Here is a 19,068-nt window from a genome sequence, read left to right as displayed (position 1 = left end):
GCATTAGTGTATCCTTTCAGTATGTTGAGCACAAGTCTCTTGCAGACTATTTGCACCTCTAAACAAGACAGGAGCCACCTCCTAAGAGTTATATGGAAGGCACAAAATACACAGCTCAGTAGTAGTGCTGTTGAACAACACTGCTCTGTGACACATTCGGCACGCCATACAGGGAACAAAATAAATTTAACTTCTGCATGCAGCAAAAGGCTACATCTGTTAATTGGTCCATTGTGATAGCATATGTACCGTCATATCAAAACAGTTTGACAAAAGATTTTATTTTCATCCAAAGTTTTGGCTATATGCACTGTCTCTCAGATAATTTCTTTCCAACCTGCAATACTAATGCAAACCATCTCTCTTTTTAGAGCAATGACACGAATTTCTCACAGTGAACAGCTGTATTAGGAAAACATGTACTAAAATATCATTTTAAACATCTTTACTTAGCTGATTTCAGCTATGGATTCTAAGATGAGATCCTGTATCACATCAACAGCTAGCCCTCAATAGGCCACTTAGAACGATGGCTGATCCAAGGAACTAATCACAATTTGCACGTTACTAGGATCAACAACATATATTCGATTATCAGTGTGAACAAGCCTAGTGCAGCACAATTGCAGCATTATACTCATAATATTTAGGTTAGAGGCAATTTAAATAATTTTAAAGGTCAGACCTATATTTCTATTTCATATCAACTGCTGATGACAATTTTTGCCATGCAGGCAATCTGAGAAAAAAAAAAAAAACCATAAATGAAAGGGAGAGATACAGGTATGGTATAAACAGTAAGTTGAAAAGCAGCCCAGGAAGGTGCTGGAACATAGGGAAAACTGATTAAAGAGTAGGAGAGTTTGGTAGGGATAAATAAAGGAGGAATTGCTAAGGAGAGAGAAAAGAACAAGACAAAATCCAAAGGGTTTTTCTTTGTTTTTTTTTTTTTGTTATAAAAACAAACACAGCAAGTTTAACTTGGATATTAAATGAGAGCAAGCTCATTCAGCACTAACACAATAAAACTTTTTTTGCATTTATAAGAAGACAGCAACTGCACTTTATGTTCTGCAGTCTGAAAGAGGAGACCTGGAGGCCATTGAACATACTGCAGGCGAGGAAAAAAAAGATGAAGATTTCAGGTAGGTACTGACATGCACAGGGGTGTAGACCTTGCCACAAATCCCCTTCTAGACTGTATTCATAAAGGGGAAAGGCTCAGAATGAAAAGTTGTTGAAGGAGTAAAAATAAAAGGAGTGTAATTGTTCTTGGCACACAAACTCCCATCTTCAACTGGATATCAAAGACGGGAGAGATGAAAGTCATTACAAGAAAAAGAGAGTGAAGTGATAGATTCAGTAAAAGTGTCAAAGGACAAAGCAAAATATAACTTGCTGATCTGCAGCATAATAGTGGCTAAAGACCACCTTGGAGCAAAATAGGGAGAATATGACATGAACTTTGAAGCTACCCCATCAAGTTAACATCCACTTGAAAGAGACAGAGTTGTTCTGACAATAAATAGTTGACATGAAAAAATGAGACACCCGTGTTTCTAGCTTTCAGATAAGGAATAAGGAAAATTAATTCCTCGTCATTGCAATCAGTAAACCAAGTAAGCCAAATAATAAGTATGGCTTAATTAATTTCTTGCAATAATATCTGAGACTCCTTTCTTAAGACATACAATCCTATCTGCAAAACATATACTTTAATTTAAATGCCATTGACCACATAACAAAATCTTAACACCTTTTTGAAATATGCACTACTTGCTAAAAAAAACCAACAGTATGTATTCATGTGCCATTTTCCAGATGCACTGGAAAACTGAAAAATAACTGTCCCAATTTTTTTTCTGCATGGGTAGTTTATTGAATCTATTGAAACTTGATTTAGTTTATTAATACAGTCTGTCTGGTAAAATATAGGGGTGTCTGTGTGCCTTTGTGAACTACTAAGACAGAAAAAAGATCTTAAAATCCAGTTGCAGTGTGATCATGGCAGATAAAATGCTTTAACAAATGAGATATACAGTACTGCTGTATGCAAATCTCTTTGCTGATAACTCTCTAGTCTCAAGAGCTCCATTTTCACAAGATGAAGTCACAGATTGGCAATAGACAAGCTTGGTACCATTGGAGCAAAAGGTTGATTTTTTTTTTTTTAATAAAGAGAAACTTGCAAAAGTTGTAATAATTTCTTTGTTTATTATTCTGGCTCCAACACTACTGTGGTTCCCAAGTACATAGTCCCTTACAGCAGTAACATTTATGGACATGCTTCATTCATCAAATATTTATTATTTAGTTGTAAGCCTACTCTAAAACCATAACTGTTTTAGTATAAACTTCTCAGTTGCTTTAAAAAAATCCTGGTAAGGCAAGACACATTTTTTTATGAGTTGGCTGAAAAAAGAACTGAGATTTTTCCTGCCACTTCACCAAAAACAGAGTCCAGACAAGACTGAGTTACTGTTCAGCCAAAGCTAAGGGCTAGTTTCTACTGGCTTAGTTGTAACTGATGTATGCCAAAAGGTATTTTCAACAAGGGCCAAATTCTATGCTGGGAACTGCACAGGCATATGCATATAATAAAAAGCAAGTGCATCAGGTTAAACTGCAGTTTTCCAGCCTCCTCCACAAAAATACAACCGTGCTCCAACAACTGCAGCTATTTACAGTGATCACAGGTGTGGCATGCCTAAACTCCTCCAACAAGAAGGATCAAGGCAAGACAAACATTATATATGTTATAATTAGATCCTTCCCCCTTATTATGAAGGTAACTTTATCACAATCAGGGTATTTATCTCAGAGATGAAATAATAATGCACTCTGGCATCTGAGAGGGGATGCTGAACCGGTTTTCAAATAGACAGCACTTTGTTCAAGTATAGCCAAGAATTCGGATTTATATCAGCTTCACTGTTGGTACACGCTTGTGCTGGTTTTGGAGGGTGTACCATTTGCCTTCCTAAAAGAGAAAGCCAGACTATAGCTAGCAGCTTATACTCCCTGATCATGGCCCTCAAACAGCTGAACATTCATTAAGGCAAGATGGTATGAAATTATCCAGCCTCTAAGGAGCTGCTTTTCCTTAAACTGTGCATCCAATCATGTTCTAGGGCAGCAATCAGCCAGGCTACCCCTCTGCACAGATAATGAATGAGGCCTTCAGTAACTCATGTGCGGCATCATTTATGAGAAAAGCTGCAGCTTTTATGTAGTTTACTGCAGTTACCTTCACCTTTCTTTCTTAAGAGCAAAGCAACATGACCCCTGCAGAGGAGACAGGCAGTGGCTGTCCCAGCTAGCACACTGCTTCCTGATTCACTTTGGCTGAGTGTGCAGGTACAGTGAAAAGCACTATAAATATGCTACAGAGGAGAGATTATTTTTACACAGTTATTGTGTCAGACAGTTACTTGCCCAGACTACAGGAAAAAAAAAAAAAAGAGCGTCTGTGCTTTAACTGCCAATCCTAAAGCTTAATCCTGGAATTAGCGATTTTTCCCTTTTTTTTCCCCACCCAAACAAGCAGTAATTCTCTCTAACCTTTGTGCCATGCTTTAAAAACACACTCTGTCACCATCAGCTTTTCCGAGAAGATTACAAGGCACGCCTCAAAATCAGCTTTAGGAGGTACTCAGCCTTGTCCAGAAAAGCAGATTTCAACTTGATTATGGTACACTTTTTATGCTGTGTAATAAAAGCCTAAGATTACTTGAGCAAAAATACCAAACAACTTTTCTTCCCTTTCCCTTTTTTCCTATTAAATATGGGATTTGTTAATTTGTTTCACTTCTCCATTAAGGGTTGTGCACTTTAGTTTCAAACAGAAGCTAAGCAGCACACTGATCTTAAACTGCATTCTACCAGCAACAGAAGCAGCAGTAAACTAAAATTCTGCAGGGCAGAGACATGCTTTGGCCAAGAAAATAAAGGTAAAATAAAGGCACAAAACATGACTGGCACTGTTAAATTCTGAAAACTACTTCTGTAAGTCTGTCAAGTGAGTAAATACACCTGAAACGAACAAGCAGAGAAAAGCCCCCAAAACCACAAACTAAACATAATCAGTTACAGTGTTCCTAAAAAGAAAAATGGAGTATACTGGAAGAGATAAACCATAATGTGGTTACAGAGATGATAAGAGATAGAAGTGAGACATAAATAAGAACTCTTTGCACATCTAAATAAATGCAGTGAAAACAATCATTAGTGAACAAGTCCTGATAACTGATAGGGCCTTTCCATTCTTAACTCTGCCAAAATCTCCTTAATAGTTTTGGGGTTCCCCAATTAATCTGCATTACTGTATGAACACAGTACCTTATGAACTTATGGGGTTCTCTAGTGAGAGGTACACAGATGATTTAAAAAGCCATTAAAATGCAAAACAATGCAGCAGTCTGCTCTGCATGAGTTTGTGTCTTTGCAAAGCATGCAGGAAAAAACCCCAAGATCTTCCTTTTTTTACACATTGTGCAAGCTCTAAGGGACACCACTGGAGAGAGCTGACAGTGGATTTCAGCTGAACAATGCAAAGACAAAAGGGGAGGACAAAAAGTGGGACACCTCTGTCAAAACAGCATTAGGAAAGCCCTGGCAGAAAACAACAGTCATAGCTGATGCTGAAGTATAGGAAATATATCATAAGTCTGCTCTGTAACGGCATGTGGAGATGGAGTTCCCAAGAAGTGTATGGACACTTCTGTAATTAGAGAATGATATTGATACTAGGCTTTGAGCCAATTATATAAGGTTCAAAAGGGGAAATGCCAGGCTCAGCATTTCCATCAGAGCAACCCCATGTGGTGCTACAGGCTGGGGGCAGAGGGGCTGGAAATCAACAGGCAGAAAAGACATTGAGGTTCTGGAGCGTGTCCAGCGAAGGGCAATGGAGCTGGGGAAGGGTCTGGAACACAAGTATTATGAGAAGCAGCTGAGGGAGCTGGGGTTGTTTAGTCTAGACAAAAGGAGGCTCAAGGGGGTCCATATCGCCCTCTACAATTACCTGAACAGGATGTTCCAGCAAGGTGGGGGTTGGCTTCTTCTCCCAGCTAAAAAGCAATAAGACAAAAGGAAGTGGCCTCAAGTTGTGCCAGGGAAAGTTTAGCTTGGACATCAGGAAAAATTTCTTCACTGAAAGGGCTGTCAGGCCTTGGAACAGGCTGCCCAGGGAAGGAAGTGGTAGAGTCACCATCCCTGGAAGTATTTAAAAGACACACAGATGTGGTTCTTGGGAACATGCTTTAGTGGTGGGCTTGTGCTGGGTTAACAGTTGGACTAGTGGATCTTAAGGGTCTTTTCCAATGATTCTGTGATTCAAGGAGATACTCCTGACACTCTCTGAGCCTACATGTGTCTTTCTTATCCTCATCTCTGAAAAGTTCCAACACTTACCTGAAGGTTGCACATGATTCAAGAGGAAGACTTGAGCAGCATAAGCCTCAGACAGATGTATAGCAACCCAAGTTTTTCATGTATATATATATCAATTTAGAAGACTTTTTTTTATTTTGTCAGAAAGATGTATATAACAGCATTTTAGAAAAGGCACTACCCAAAGTAGCTACTGCTATCGCAGTAAGAACTCACAAACACAACATTCAAACCACAGCCTCAGACATGGCCTTGACTATGAAAGACAGAGATATTGACTACTCCAGTCTGACTTTGTTCCCCAACCACAATACAGAATGAAAACAAGCAATGCAACCTTGAAATTTTTCACAACACAATTTTTGTTTCTTGGCCAACTTTACTTGTAGCCTCTCCTTTCTATGAAACTTCCTGCTTTTCTGGGAGATGGTTACATTTTGTTGACATAATTCATGCCTGCAAACAGTGAGTCAAAGACTGCTTGGCTTTTGAAACTAACCTATCCTGTCTCTTGCAAATAAAAACACACAGGAAAATTTACTACGCCTATATCATTAGAAGAGACTAATTTCCCACAGTCATAAAAGCGAATGCCTTCATGGCATAGGTTTGATGGTCCTGTTTGCACAGCTTTACACCAATAAAAATGCAAAGCATATGGAACCAGAGAACGTAAAATATTTTTTTATTAGATCCCTTGATCTCAAGGAAACTGCAAGATGTGTGAGTTGTGTTAATTCTGTTTCCTAGGATGGAACATGGGCATAGGAATCATTGTACTCCAGTCATTTACAGCTGCTAGAACCTCCCTTTGAGTTGATCAGCTTGAATAGTCATGCTGCTCAAGCAAAGCCTGGAATGGCTACTGCCATACATCACTGCTAATTTAATTTCTTGTGTATTAGTAAGCACTGCTAGCAAGTAGCACATCAACAGTCCTGAATGGTTGGTATGCTCCTGTGCATTCTACAAAGTCTACCTAATTAGGAGGTCATGATGGTTATAAAGGTACATAAAAATGATGATTTTTTGCCTGCTTAAGAAATTCAACCTTAAATAAAAGACAAGCCCAAGCTTTATCTCCCACCATCTTCTGTAGCTCTACCTCCTCAAACCAGGCCTTCACCCTCAGTTGTTTCTCTAATGTACCTTTTTATTGCATATCTAGTCATCACCATATTGTTGCTTTGTGACATTGTGTCTTCATTCACAAACCCCACAGCAGTGAGGAGGATGGGCAACTGCTAAGAATAGCTCAGAGCTATTTCCCACACAGTGTCACCAAAGACCACCTGATTCACAGGTTCTTAGTCCATAGAAATGCAAACAGCTCACTGCACTCTCTTTTATCTGTATACATGGTAGTTTGGAACAAATCTACTCTGCATTTCAGACCATAATTTTCAAAGCTGAAAACATAGTGGAACAGGTCCCTAAGTTCTGAACACAAAATGATAAACCAAACTGGGCTTCTACAGAAGATTTTCCTGAAACAAACCAAAAACCCCAAATCAAAAACTGTGCATGTGTGGATTAGTGAGACATGTCAGGGTTAAAACAAAACACTGAATGCTTAATACATAGTTTACACTCACAACAGAAAACCTCAAGAATATTAAATAAAAGCTAACATTTGTATCAGAGAGGATAACCACCACTCCTTAAGGATTTGCATGTAGTCCACAAGATTGGGAGGAGCATTTATACAAGAGGGCTATTTAAAAAATGTTATTGTTTTCTAGAACACCAGGTCTTTGGTACTTGTTATTTCAGTAATTTGCTTTCCAATAGGGTTTTCAATCTCCAAAGACTGTTATTGGTCCTGAGACAAACTTTCAGGGATTTTTTTTATAATTATAACTTCAAAGCCCAATACCTCCTGTCTAGACACTGGCCAACCTTTATTTTTGGCCTGTTCAATTTTTGTAATTTGGGGGTGAAGATTACACAAAACATGACTGTGGGCTATAAAATATGCAGACTCACATACTAGCTATAACTACTGGTGCACACAGACTGCTTGAATACAAGCTTTTGCTTGTGCTCCTTTAAGGAAGTATTCACATATGTGTATGGTCTGCAGGTGCAGCTTAACTGCTCTCTAAGGGACAGACTTCAAACATGCAGATTCTAGGTTTTAAACAGGTAGTGGTTAATTTAATGTTCTGAAGAAATGCCACAATATTTTTAACAGCAGAATGCACTCCAACAGTTTTGCTTAGATTGGACAAGCCTGCTTGCTGATGTCATTAGCTTTAGTTACTTTGTGCCATTTGTGCCAGTGTGTAAGTTGTTACAAGTTTTCTTATTTCCTGGTAGTCTTGTTTGAACAAAAAGATGGGACCTTGGTTGTTTCCAGCAAGAAGCTTCCATCTGAGAGAAGCAAGTTGTCCTCAGCACAGTACCAACCCCTGTCATCCTGCAGAGATAACATGGAAATAAATCATATTCTCAAGTACAGAACAAACAGAATTCACTTAGCTTAACTTCCTTTACCATTGAGAAGGAACGGAATTTATTTTGGAAAGGGCAGTTGCTGGTTTAATCAGACTTGGGTTACTTTTGCAATGCCACCATACATCATGCAGCTGTATTCATAACATAACTACAACTGCAAAACACCAAAAATACTTAAATCTTCAAGATATGAACCCCATGAATAATGCTGTTAACAACTTAATTCCCAAGTCAGTGGGCAGAGGCCTGAAGTAAAATGAAAATCAAACATCCAGGAACATCGTTCCACCTGCCTGAAGCTACAGAAATTTCCTCCTCCAAAAATCTTTGTCTCAGTATCTTTTGATGATCATAAATACTACAGACTCATTATTATTGTCACCATGGGTAAATACCAAGAAGTCACCACAGGCATATGACAATGAAGTCATGGGAAGCAATGAAACATATAAAGAAAAAAGTCAATTATGAGCTTTGCAAAGTTTTCAATTTAGGCCGATTTAGCCTCAGCTAGAAGTTGCTTTTTGGCAGCTTTCTAATGCTGTAAATTCCAATCATCCTGAAACACTTACATTTTGCTCAAGGGGTTATTCTTGTTCTGCCACCAGAACAAGGGCGAATCCTGAATGGCTGGCAAGAAGCTTACTTTTCTTCTTGGAGAAAGGTTCCATTACAGTGTACAGTGAACTAATTCATTAGAGCCCCATTTCCTTCCTAAAAGTCAAACTAAATAGCCCAAGTGCATTTATGTAAACTGCCAAAAGAAAAAAAAAATCATAAAGTTCAAGGGTTTAGAAAGGAATAACAGACCATATCCTACTTTGTCCATCAAAAATTATGTCTGCTTAAGCAGATGAGACAGAATTATTACATCTTTCCACTTGTTAGACAGAAGCCATCAATTAGTAGTGGAGATACAGGAACTTTGAAAACAAGATTTTGCTGAAAAGGAGGATGCAAGTAGAATGAGAAGCATTGAGGCCTTAAGAATTTTATTTTAAAAAAAGAAACAACACAGAAAGTTTATTAACACAAAAGAACTGATATTCTTCTCCAGTTTTTTGTTTTCAGTACATTCATCATTATACCAAGATGTCTAGATTACCAGTTACAGTAAAAGCACTGAATAGTTCACATATATAAGTTTTGAAAATATAATGTATTACTTTATCACCATTAATATATTTTAAGAAAACTGAGCAAACTTTAAAGCTCAGGACCCCAAGCTATTCCACTTGTCCTTCTTACCCTGACAGAAGTCATTAAATCCCAATCACTGCCTAAGATACATCTATCCTGATCTAAAATATATATAGTTTTTCTATATGCAGTTTTTAAAATGTACATTGGTGAGAAAAAAATCTGTGTAGGTAATGTGGATTTAATTTGTACCTTAAGGTTAATGTTTCTTACATCAGATCTATTCACAGAATCATAGGATAGAATCAGAGTCATTTAGGTTGAAAAGGACCGCTAGGATCACACAGACCAGCATTTAACCCAATACTGCCAAGTCCACCACTAATCCTCTACACTGATATATATACATGAAAAACTTGAATTTATATGCACCTGTCTGAGGCTTCTGTTCTTCAAGATTTTGTCCTGAATGATGTACAATCTTCACATAAGAGATGGAACTTTTCAGGGGTAAGGCTTATAAAGACACATGTAGGCTCAGATAGTGTCAGAAGTATCTCTTTGAATCACAGAATCATTTAGGCTGGAAAAGACTCTTATGATCCACTAGTCCAACTGTTAACCCAGCACAAGCCCACCACTAAAACAGGTTCCCAAGAACCATATCTGTGTCTTTTAAATATTTCCAGGGATGGTGACTCTACCACTTCCTTCCCTGGGCAGCCTGTTCCAAGGCCTGACAGCCCTTTCAGTGAAGAGATTTTTCCCGATGTCCAAGCTAAATCTTCCCTGGCACAACTTGAGGCTATTTCCTCTCCTCCTACAACTTGTAACCTTGGAGAAGATACCCAAAATGTGAGATCCCTAGCTTCTACGTGAGAACTTACAAAAATAATGATTACTCTGACTTTCTCAAAAAGTCCTGATAAATATCAGTGGCCCATATCAACTTATGCAATTTGTAAAGAAAATATCTTACATTTTTCTTCTCCTACTGTAGATTAGTAATTAATTCAAATTGTCCCAAACTCAAGATGCAATATGGACAAGTCATCACAAATTTTTCATAGGGATTTGAAAAATATTACCAGCATTTATGGCCTCTGTAAAGTATAAGGGAAATTATAATGTGACATTTTAATGTCCTCTTGTTGAACATAGAACCACATGGGGGTCATTTGATGAAGACTTTTTTTAGCTTCCATGAAGCTCATTTTCTGACATCTTTTTAATGGTCTGAGGAAGTAAATTAAACTTAGATTGTACTTTAATAGAAAATCAAATTTATTCATTCAGGCCTCTTGACTAATGGGGTGTAATTTTTGCTTTCTCAGTTGTTGCAGCTCCAGCCCTTGAAAGTTTAAAGGCCAGAAAAGAAGCAACTGCCTCTTCAAACTGTAGAGTATTTCTGCTGCATGAGATCTTCAGGCTGCCTTGACAATTTCCCTCAGTGACAGCATATCCAAAATGACAGAGAAAACCTTCCCAGAGCATCAAGGATGTGGTTATCACTTTTTTAGTTCATAAACTGCCCATCTCCTCTCTTTTCCCAGTCTCATCTCAAACATCTTAGCATGAAAGTATTGTAAATACTACACATGCAACTACCAGTTCCATTCAACTTGTACAAACCATAAAATAAGAACTCTTGCCACATAAACCCGCTGAAGAGACATGAAATTGCAACAGATTATGAGATGTGCACAATTTGCAAAGCAAATTTATGCATACTACTGGCATAATATGCACCTTGAGCAATGTGCAGATAAACAAACCTCCCCCTCACTATTCCTCAGAACTGCAACCTACAGCCCTCTCAAAACACCCAGGTTGTTTTTCCCAAAGGCTGGTTCCCAAAGGTTCCCAAAAGGCTGGCTTTCCCAAAGATGGTCCATTACCCCTAGGAAGCAGATCACCCACGCAGACTCAGGAAATTAAAAATGGGTTTTCTCTTCTTGGATTGTTTTAAGCCTCAGGAAAAGCAAAACTGGCTCAGTGTTGAGTATTCCATACAACTCAGCTTCTTCCACTAAGTTTCAAAAGAAAATGGGCCACATGGGTACAAAACAGAAATTAAGAGACAAACACCAATTAAAGCTATCATGATGTATCATTTATTTCAGAGTTTTTTGTGTGCGTGCCTGCATGTGTCACAGGACATTTTCTGACCACCTCTCTTCAGAACTGTTCTTCCATGGGTGATTTGAATAGCTTTTCTTACTCCTTTAAGAAGTAACACAGTAATGGTTTATGAAACTCTCCAGCTAGAGGGAAGACACACGGAAATCTGATGTGGCAAGACTGGCGAAGCACCAAAGACTGATGGGAGAACATTAATTAATCAAAAGTCATGCTATTGAGATAAATCAATTAACAACTGACCCTTTCATGATCATAGATCCTCCACTTTCCCCAACCTCGTAAGTGGTCCTTCCAAATGACACTCAGTAAGGCTGGAAATACCAGGTTTAAAGTTAGTATTTAGAGACCTGTCAGTCATGACTATCTTAAGAGAATTGCTGTGTGACTGCTCTCTGACTTTTTAAATCGGGGGTAAAGATTTTCATGCTATCCCATCCCTGTTTGTACATCACAAGTACACTCTGTTTACTTAAGCTTCATTCAGGAATAACTACCTAGATATCTTGGAAAACCCCAAATACCTCAGTTTTCAGATTTTAATATTATTTATAACTGGTTTTGAGACACTGCTGAGATTTGAACCAACGTCCTCTGTTAACCCTGACCAATCAGTCATTCTTCAGTATTTACGCCCATATAACCCATGTGCTTATAGAGCAGGTAAAAAATAAGCGTTTCAACAGTTAGTTTCTGAACAAAGCAAGGGAACTGTCTTCACTGAAGTGAGCACTTACACAACTGGTTAGCAAAATGCATACACATGCTTTTCCTGTAGAATCCAGCTTTTATTCAGTTCACTGGTTTACATCTTTAGCAGTTTGTCAGGTTTTAATGTTCAAATATAAATGGGGGATCTGTAGAAATCCCTATGGAACTTGCTCGATTCTTATGTCAGGTATTTGCTATAGTTGGCTTACTGAATTGCAAATTTCCTTTTGGTGAGAGTTATTGAACAAGAGACTCTTTGTAGAAGGTGGCAACACTACCCTTTTTATCTGAGCTTACAGAACCTGTAATTTGGGAATTACAAATTTACAGCATTGTGAGATTTCCTTTTGCACTCCTTGTAACTTCCACCACTGGGCCAAATTCTACCTTTACTTATCCCCAAGCAGTGACTCACATCTCAAACTGCAGTTTGCAAAACAAATACCTCAGCTGGTATCAAGCTGTCCATTTTTCAATTAGAAGAGCAATAAATGTTCCAACAAGAATGAAATACATTTCAGTTCCACGTACATTTCATATTAATTCCAATCTCTTTTAGAACTGGCGATTCAATGCAGCAAATTTGCCAGTTCTGCCAACATAAATAAACTGAACTTGCTGATGGCACGGGAACAGCACGATGCTCTTCTCTATGCCCAGCACTGTCAATGCAGAAGCAAAGAGGAGTGGCTGCTTCAACAAAGCCATGCTGCCAAATATCTGTACAAGGAGCTGCTGCCCAGAGTCTCAGAGCAGCCTGCAGACATTCAAAGAATCCAGGTGGTGCTGCACTGGCTATCACAACCAAATGTAGAAATCACAAACACTAATGATAACGAAAAATTTCACGTGTTCATTCACAGAAAAACAAAGCAAAACACTCTTCTTACTTCAGCTGCGGCTGTAGCCCGTAAAGCGATTATGTATGAAGGAAAGAATTCAGTGTGCCTTTCAGCTTTCATGAATTAGCAGAGGTTTCAAAAGAAAAGGAAAAAACAAGGTCTATCTGAGTTACAGTCTGCCCAATCTGAGAGCTGTTGTCACAATAAACACATAACCCATGACGTATCACCCATATATATTTTCACTATCAAGCACAACAAAGACAGCAAGCATCCTTTGGCACAAAAGCCCCATGCACAACCTCCCCCCTGTGGCATTCTGTTCTGATGCATTATTTGCACTAGAGTATACCCAGGAACTACACTCATGAGCAAGCACAACACTGCATTCAGGCATAGAACCGTCCTCTTCATAAAGTTTCAATAAGCCTTTCAACTCAATTGCACTGCATAAAAAAGAATCTGAGGTACTACATACAAGATGTCGTGTTTCATAAGAAATTTAATAATATATTTTATTTTTCCTATTGACAGTTTAATTTTGAATTCAAAATATGAAGCCAAAAAAGCAAAATAAATTATCCTATGAAAGTTAACAAATTATTCCATTGTTTTTAATAGCACTGGGCAAATCCTACTGAATTAGACGTGAATTTGTCACATATGCAATAAAGAACTTACAACTAATACATTGTTCCCATTGTAAATCTTAGTTTTAGAGGTTACATGTTAACATTTTAAATCAACTCCAGACTTAAACTTGGAAATGCCAATTATTCCGCAAGCAGAAAAAAATACAGAAAGATGACTGACAACCTGATCTGCTTTTCTGACCACTGCTAGCTAAATAAGATCCTTTATGAAATACTAGACTGACCTGCTTGCTCCATCTGTCAACTGCTGTTCTTTCTAAGGTAAACTTGCACAAACTCCTCTTAGCCTGCACGCATCGAAACGGATGCCCGGGGATTTGGGAAGCAGTTTCTCAATGTGAGGGGTTACCCACGTTCACCAGAGCCTTTCTCACCCGAGGACCGTAGCTCCCGGGGAACTGTCAACATGCACGTTATCCCAAGGTAAACAGAAGACAATCTTCTCGTACCGCTATCCCTATTTAACCCTGCCACTTACACGCCATATAAACGACGTAAAGCAGAGTGTTACCATCCCCAAGAAGTACCCGTCCCTAGAGCTTGGGAGCCCCGGGCGGCTCGGCGTGCCGCTTCAGGGAGTGTGGCAGAGGGTGCACTTCAGGACTCGCAGCACCCCGGAGGGCTCCCGTGGGCTCACGGGGAGCTACCACGGCTCCCGAAAGGCTGGCCGGTTAAATCACGGGCTGGCACTGGCGGTGCGAGGTTTGGGCAGGGGCCGGCCGCTGCAGCCCGGCTCTCCCCGCAGGTACCGTCCGCCCGCCAGCTCGGCCCGCCCGGCCGGCGTGTGCCGGTGGCGCCGGGTGGCCCCGGCTGTCAGGGCTGTGCTGTGCCCCGCGGCAGCTGCCGGGCCCGGCTATGCCCCCCGCCCCCGTACGGCCCCCGCACCAGAACCGAACCCAGCCACAACCCCAACCAGCCGGGGCACGGCCGGCAGCCCCAGGCGCTCGGACACTTACAGCGCTGGCAGAGTCCCGGCACGGCCGCCAGCAGCCGGGCCGCCCCGAGGAGGGCTCCGGGGCCGCGCTGGCACCTGGGCACGGAGACGATCCCCGCGGTGAGGCACGCCAGCAGCGGCACCCACATCATGCGCCGCTGCCGGCACCGCTCCCGCTCCCTCGCCCTCTTCTCGGGGCCGTGTCTCGGCGCCGCGGCGCGCTCAGTCCCGGCCCCCGCGGGGGCGGCGGCGGCGGGGCCGGGGGAGGGGCGGCGGCGGGCCCGGCACAGGTAGGGCGCTCGGCGGGGCGGGCGCGGGCCGCCGCATCTCGGGGGCAGCGCCTGCCGCGCCCCCGCGCCCCGCCAGGGCCGGCCCCCCCCCGGCAGCGGGAGCGGCTGGGCCCCGGCGCGGCTCCCTCCATCCGCCTCCAGCCCGGCGCGCCAGGGGCGCCTCGCCGCCCTCCCTGCCCGGGGGGCGCGGGGAGGCTCCAGGCACCGCGCGGGGAGCGGCGGCGGCTCCGCACCTCCCTCGGGCGAAAGGGAGGGAGGCTGTCCCCGCCCCCTCGGCAGCCGCCCCCCACCCGCCCCCGCCGGGGCCAGGTGGGCGCTGCCCGCTGCCGTCCCGAGCCGCCGCCGGCTCTCTGCGCCCGCTGACGCGGTCTACCGAGGATGGGTAGGGGAGGGCAGGGGACCGGGGCCGGCGGCACGCCGCGGAGCTCTCCGGCCCCACCGCGGAGGGTGGGCGCCGGGCCCGCGGGTTGCCAGGAGACGGCAGCGGGGAGGTTCCGCGGGCGGGGGCGGGCCCGGGCCCCGCGGGTGAAGTCACTGCGCCCGCCCGCCCCTCTTTGTTCAGCGGCGGCTCCGGTCACGGCTCCCCGAGCTCGGCACAGCCGCTGCCCTCGGGCGGGGAGGCGGGTGAAGGCCGCGGGCAGAGCTCTGCGCCGCCAGCCCCCGCCGCACCTCGCCCATCGCTTCAGCCCCGTGGCAGCCGCTCCGCTCCGATCCGCTCCGCCCCGCCGGCGGGGCCGGCTCTCGCTCCGTGTGAGCTGCCGCCGCTCGCTCGTGCGACCCTCGCCCCCGTCACCACCTCCTCAGCCCGCGGCTCTGCCCCCGGGCCAGCAGCGCGCCGGCCCCTGGTGCCGGCCGCCAAAAAGCCCCCGGTCACTTCGTGTTACCTAAAAACACCTCCTCTCTTTACCGCCATCCCCGAATGATTTCTGCCCGGAGTTTCCAAGCCCTCCGGGCGCAGTGCGACTAACGCAAAGGTTAACCGTGCCCGGAAAGTACCGTGCCGTGCGGGCCAGGAAAGCCCCGCCGGCCAAGGTGCGAGCTCCGGCCGCCGCCCCGCCCGGCCCAGCTCCGCTCCCCGGCTGTCCTGCAGCTCATGCCACTGTGCTCCTCTCCAGGGCTCCGCTCCCCGGGAAGGCTGTGGGTGGAGGCGTTTTCCCGGCAGGGAAAACTCACCTGGGCACCTGGTCCTGTCCCACGCCGGTGGCCGGGTCCCCGCCCGGCTGGGTTATCGGGTAGGTGTGCCGGCCTCGGGTCTCCGATGGCCGGCCCTGTGGCATCCCTTCCTTTCTGACACCAGCGAACAGATGTCAGCGCGCACAGGATCCTAAAAGGATCTCTGTGTCGCATCCAAGTCTGCCTGTGCCGGGTATAAGGTTAATAAATCCTGCGAAGGCAACCAGTGTAAGTAATGTGCTGTTTCGCTGTCTTTACAAATGAAGGGCTGCGGAAGCCTTTTCAGAGCCTGTGCTAAGGGTCGAGGAGCTATGGATAGTTTATCTGAATGTCAAAGGTCAGCCCAAACCCACAGTGGGTTTGTTCAAGGGTGCAGAGGAAGAGTTACCAATGAAGCAGTTTTATGGTCCCACTCTTGGGAGTTTTTAAATGTTTTATCATACTTTTTGCTTCATCTTGGAAAAATCCCCCGTTTCAGACATCTGACTGTCATTCCTTGAGTGGTCACAGCCCAAATGGGGATATGGGATGTGAGAAAGCCACATGCAATGACAGTCACAAAGAATTGTAGCATCTACCAGACTTCAGATATTGTGGCATTCTTGACTTAAAAACTCTATGATTTCAGAGGTCACAGTCTCAAACACTACGTGGAGAGCTACATGCCCCTTGAGAGCTCAGTTAGGTTCTATTTGAAATAATACGCTGGTGACAGGTGAACTAAACTCGATTTACTCCTATTGGATACTTAATGTCTAATTCCTGGGTCATGATGTTGCCAGTTTATGATGAATCAAATTTATCTGGAAAAAAAAGATTCAGATGACACATAAAGAAGGAAATACCTTTAAATAAAATGCCAGGAGAAGCAAAAGTGACTGAAACTGGGATCTCTTTACTTTGTATTTCTCACTTTCATAGTCTAAGTGGTGCTGATGGAAGAAAGAATACAGTTAATATTCTGTACAGATCTATTGAGTATGAAGCTTTATCAGACCAGAATGTAAATTATGATAAACAGCGTAAGGAAAATGGCTCTGTCCTCAACAGCATGAATTATCTTCTGAGTTTCTAAGCAAAGGCTGTTCATCATACAAATAGGAAAGAGTCATTACATGCACTACTCCTGATGAGAATGTCATGCAAGGATTTGGCATTCTGAGCAGAAAAACAATACCTACAGTTTAATGTGGGAAAAAAAAAAGGATAATTTTAATATTAACTATGATAATAAGGTAACCAAAATGAAACCACTCTGTTCATTAATTTAAACCCCAAGAATGAAAGGAAAAGGATGCCAATACTTGGTGAGAACTATGCACCCTAAATAAAGTCACCAGTAAGGAAAGCCAGGAGCTGAAGATGCCAATAGTTTAGGCCTCAAAGTGTAGAGGCCGCTATAAGAGTTTAAAGTATATTCTGGTTTACGTAAAATGCAGCTTCTCCCTATTTCTTTAGCTTCATTCCTTTCATGGTGGAATCCAAAGACTTAAAAAAAATACTTTGCAGTGATAGCATCTTTGAATATATTGTTCTTTAGACAGTGTTTATAATGCAATAATATAATTAGGCAGGAGTTTTGAGTAATAGTTCAAGGCTTGCAAGAGGAGAAGCTGAATCATCCAAGGTCACATGAGAGTGTGTAACTCTTAAAACTCCTGTAACAAGGAGTTTGTTGTCCTATCCACAGGGCCATGAGTCTTTGAAGCAATGTGCTTGTGGCATCTTTGTCCTTGGAGAGTTGAAACTCAGCTGAACTTGTCCCCAAGAAGATTGAACTAAGTGGACCTGTGTTGAGCAGAAGGATGGTTGAGCCTCAGGGGGCGTTTTCCAACCTAAGTTATTGTGTGAATTTTTGTGGTGGAAAGTGTGTTGTTCTCTGTTCTTATATTGCATGTATCCCAAATTTTGTGAAGTGTTGTAATTGTGGTTTCTTTCCAGTATTTAGCTTTGCTTTATTGAAAACAAAATACAACTCTCTGTCACAGTGTTGGTGAATAGTTTCTTTTCAGGAAACAGTTTTGAAAATACTGCATCTGCAATGAATGTTAACTAGAGCTAGTCAAAAATCCCAAAACATTTCTTACAAAAACTGTGTTCCTTTTTTGGTTGAATGTTTCCAACCATCTTTAATGTGCCATTTCATGGGGGAGAGTCCAAACCAAGATTGCAAAGGGAATATTGATGGTGATTTACAACTTCTAATATCAATTTTTTTTCAAATAAAAAATGCACTATGTGTTAATTATCCAGTCACGTGATTTCTTACGTTATCATGTAATCTTAGACACAATTAAAATCCCCATAAAAAGCATTTTTGTATTATGAAATTAATTTACTTTCCTTCAACTTCTCTATTTTAATTATATAGAATCCTGCAGGAGTACAGTAATTATTTTGGATTTGGTGGCTTCACTTGATCCCACTGACATGCAAATTTTATTTCTTTGCTATATAATTAACTAAAAGAATCACATGCTTGTCTGTCAGATACAATTGCATTTGCTATCAATTGGGTTCACTTTTTTACACAACATCTGAATCTAAACTGCATCTGTTTCATATAAAAAGGTCAGTGTATTGTGCAAATCATTTCTAACCTGTCAATTAAAAATGATGGAACAATTCAAAATCAATGACTATTCCCATGAAACAGATTGCCAAGAAGTCATAGGCCTCTTCCTCAGAAGTGCAGCTTCTGAGGAGCAATCCACCTATGCTGTTTATTATATCCAGAAAAACTCTATATAAAATTCCCACTGCCGGATGCAGTATACAATTTTTTTTTAATAAAATGTGCTTTTTTTTTTTTGTAATTCTGAGAAAGTTGTGATGCATTTCCATGTAAGATATTAAAACTATGCACATTGATTTTGATTTGTAGGCTCACTTCTTGTTATGAGAACTGGTAATGACAGTTTCCAAATGAGAAGAATCTTTACTCCCCAAAATAGCATTTTTCATTATTTTTTCCATTAACGCCTACCTTAGATGCCAGTCCATGCTACTGAATTTCCTGATGTACATGGCAGGAAAGAAAATGGTCCATTTTAGGGTAAAACAGTAATCCAAATTGACCAATGCTCTATTTAATTTTTCGTGAAGGCTTCCATTGATTTCACATGGGCATTTTATGTGAGTTAACAAATCTTACTTAGGTTTGCAACTTCAGTAGGCCTGCGTGAAAATATCTGGCAACATCTGAACCATTATCTTTTTGCATTTACTTTCTCAGTGCTAACAGTTTGGTCAATGTCATGCAGAGACAGGTGGCATACCAGTATGTATTTTCTATGTACACAGCCTGGTGACTTATGTATACTGCATCTAAATGTTCT

At 42.2% G+C, this 19,068-nt stretch overlaps 1 protein-coding gene and 1 long non-coding RNA gene across 4 annotated transcripts in view; one reads left to right on the top strand and one right to left on the bottom strand.

Annotated features, from left to right (window-relative positions):
• ITGB8 (integrin subunit beta 8) overlaps positions 1–14,556 on the bottom strand; it is a 49,098-nt gene extending 34,542 nt beyond the window's left edge. For 2 of the 3 annotated variants that reach the window (XM_085050887.1, XM_085050888.1), the window contains exon 1: positions 14,290–14,556. In XM_085050887.1, coding sequence (XP_084907013.1) covers positions 14,290–14,419 — 130 coding nt within the window. In that variant the 5' untranslated portion in view covers positions 14,420–14,556. Of the gene's footprint in view, positions 1–6,496; positions 6,519–14,289 lie in introns of those variants that run through there. The other variant, XM_085050889.1, reaches the window with a different exon arrangement.
• An 832-nt stretch (positions 14,557–15,388) lies between these two features.
• Positions 15,389–18,516, top strand: LOC146441055 (uncharacterized). The gene is made up of 2 exons (XR_014849773.1): positions 15,389–15,589; positions 15,673–18,516. It is a non-coding gene; the product is annotated as an uncharacterized LOC146441055 (long non-coding RNA).
• The last annotated feature ends 552 nt before the right edge of the window (positions 18,517–19,068 follow it).

The sequence above is a fragment of the Lichenostomus cassidix genome, chromosome 2 (genome assembly GCF_008360975.1).
Source record: "Lichenostomus cassidix isolate B80296 chromosome 2, HeHo_3.0, whole genome shotgun sequence".
Lineage (NCBI taxonomy): Eukaryota > Metazoa > Chordata > Aves > Passeriformes > Meliphagidae > Lichenostomus > Lichenostomus cassidix.
This window is presented reverse-complemented; position numbering and strand designations above follow the sequence as displayed.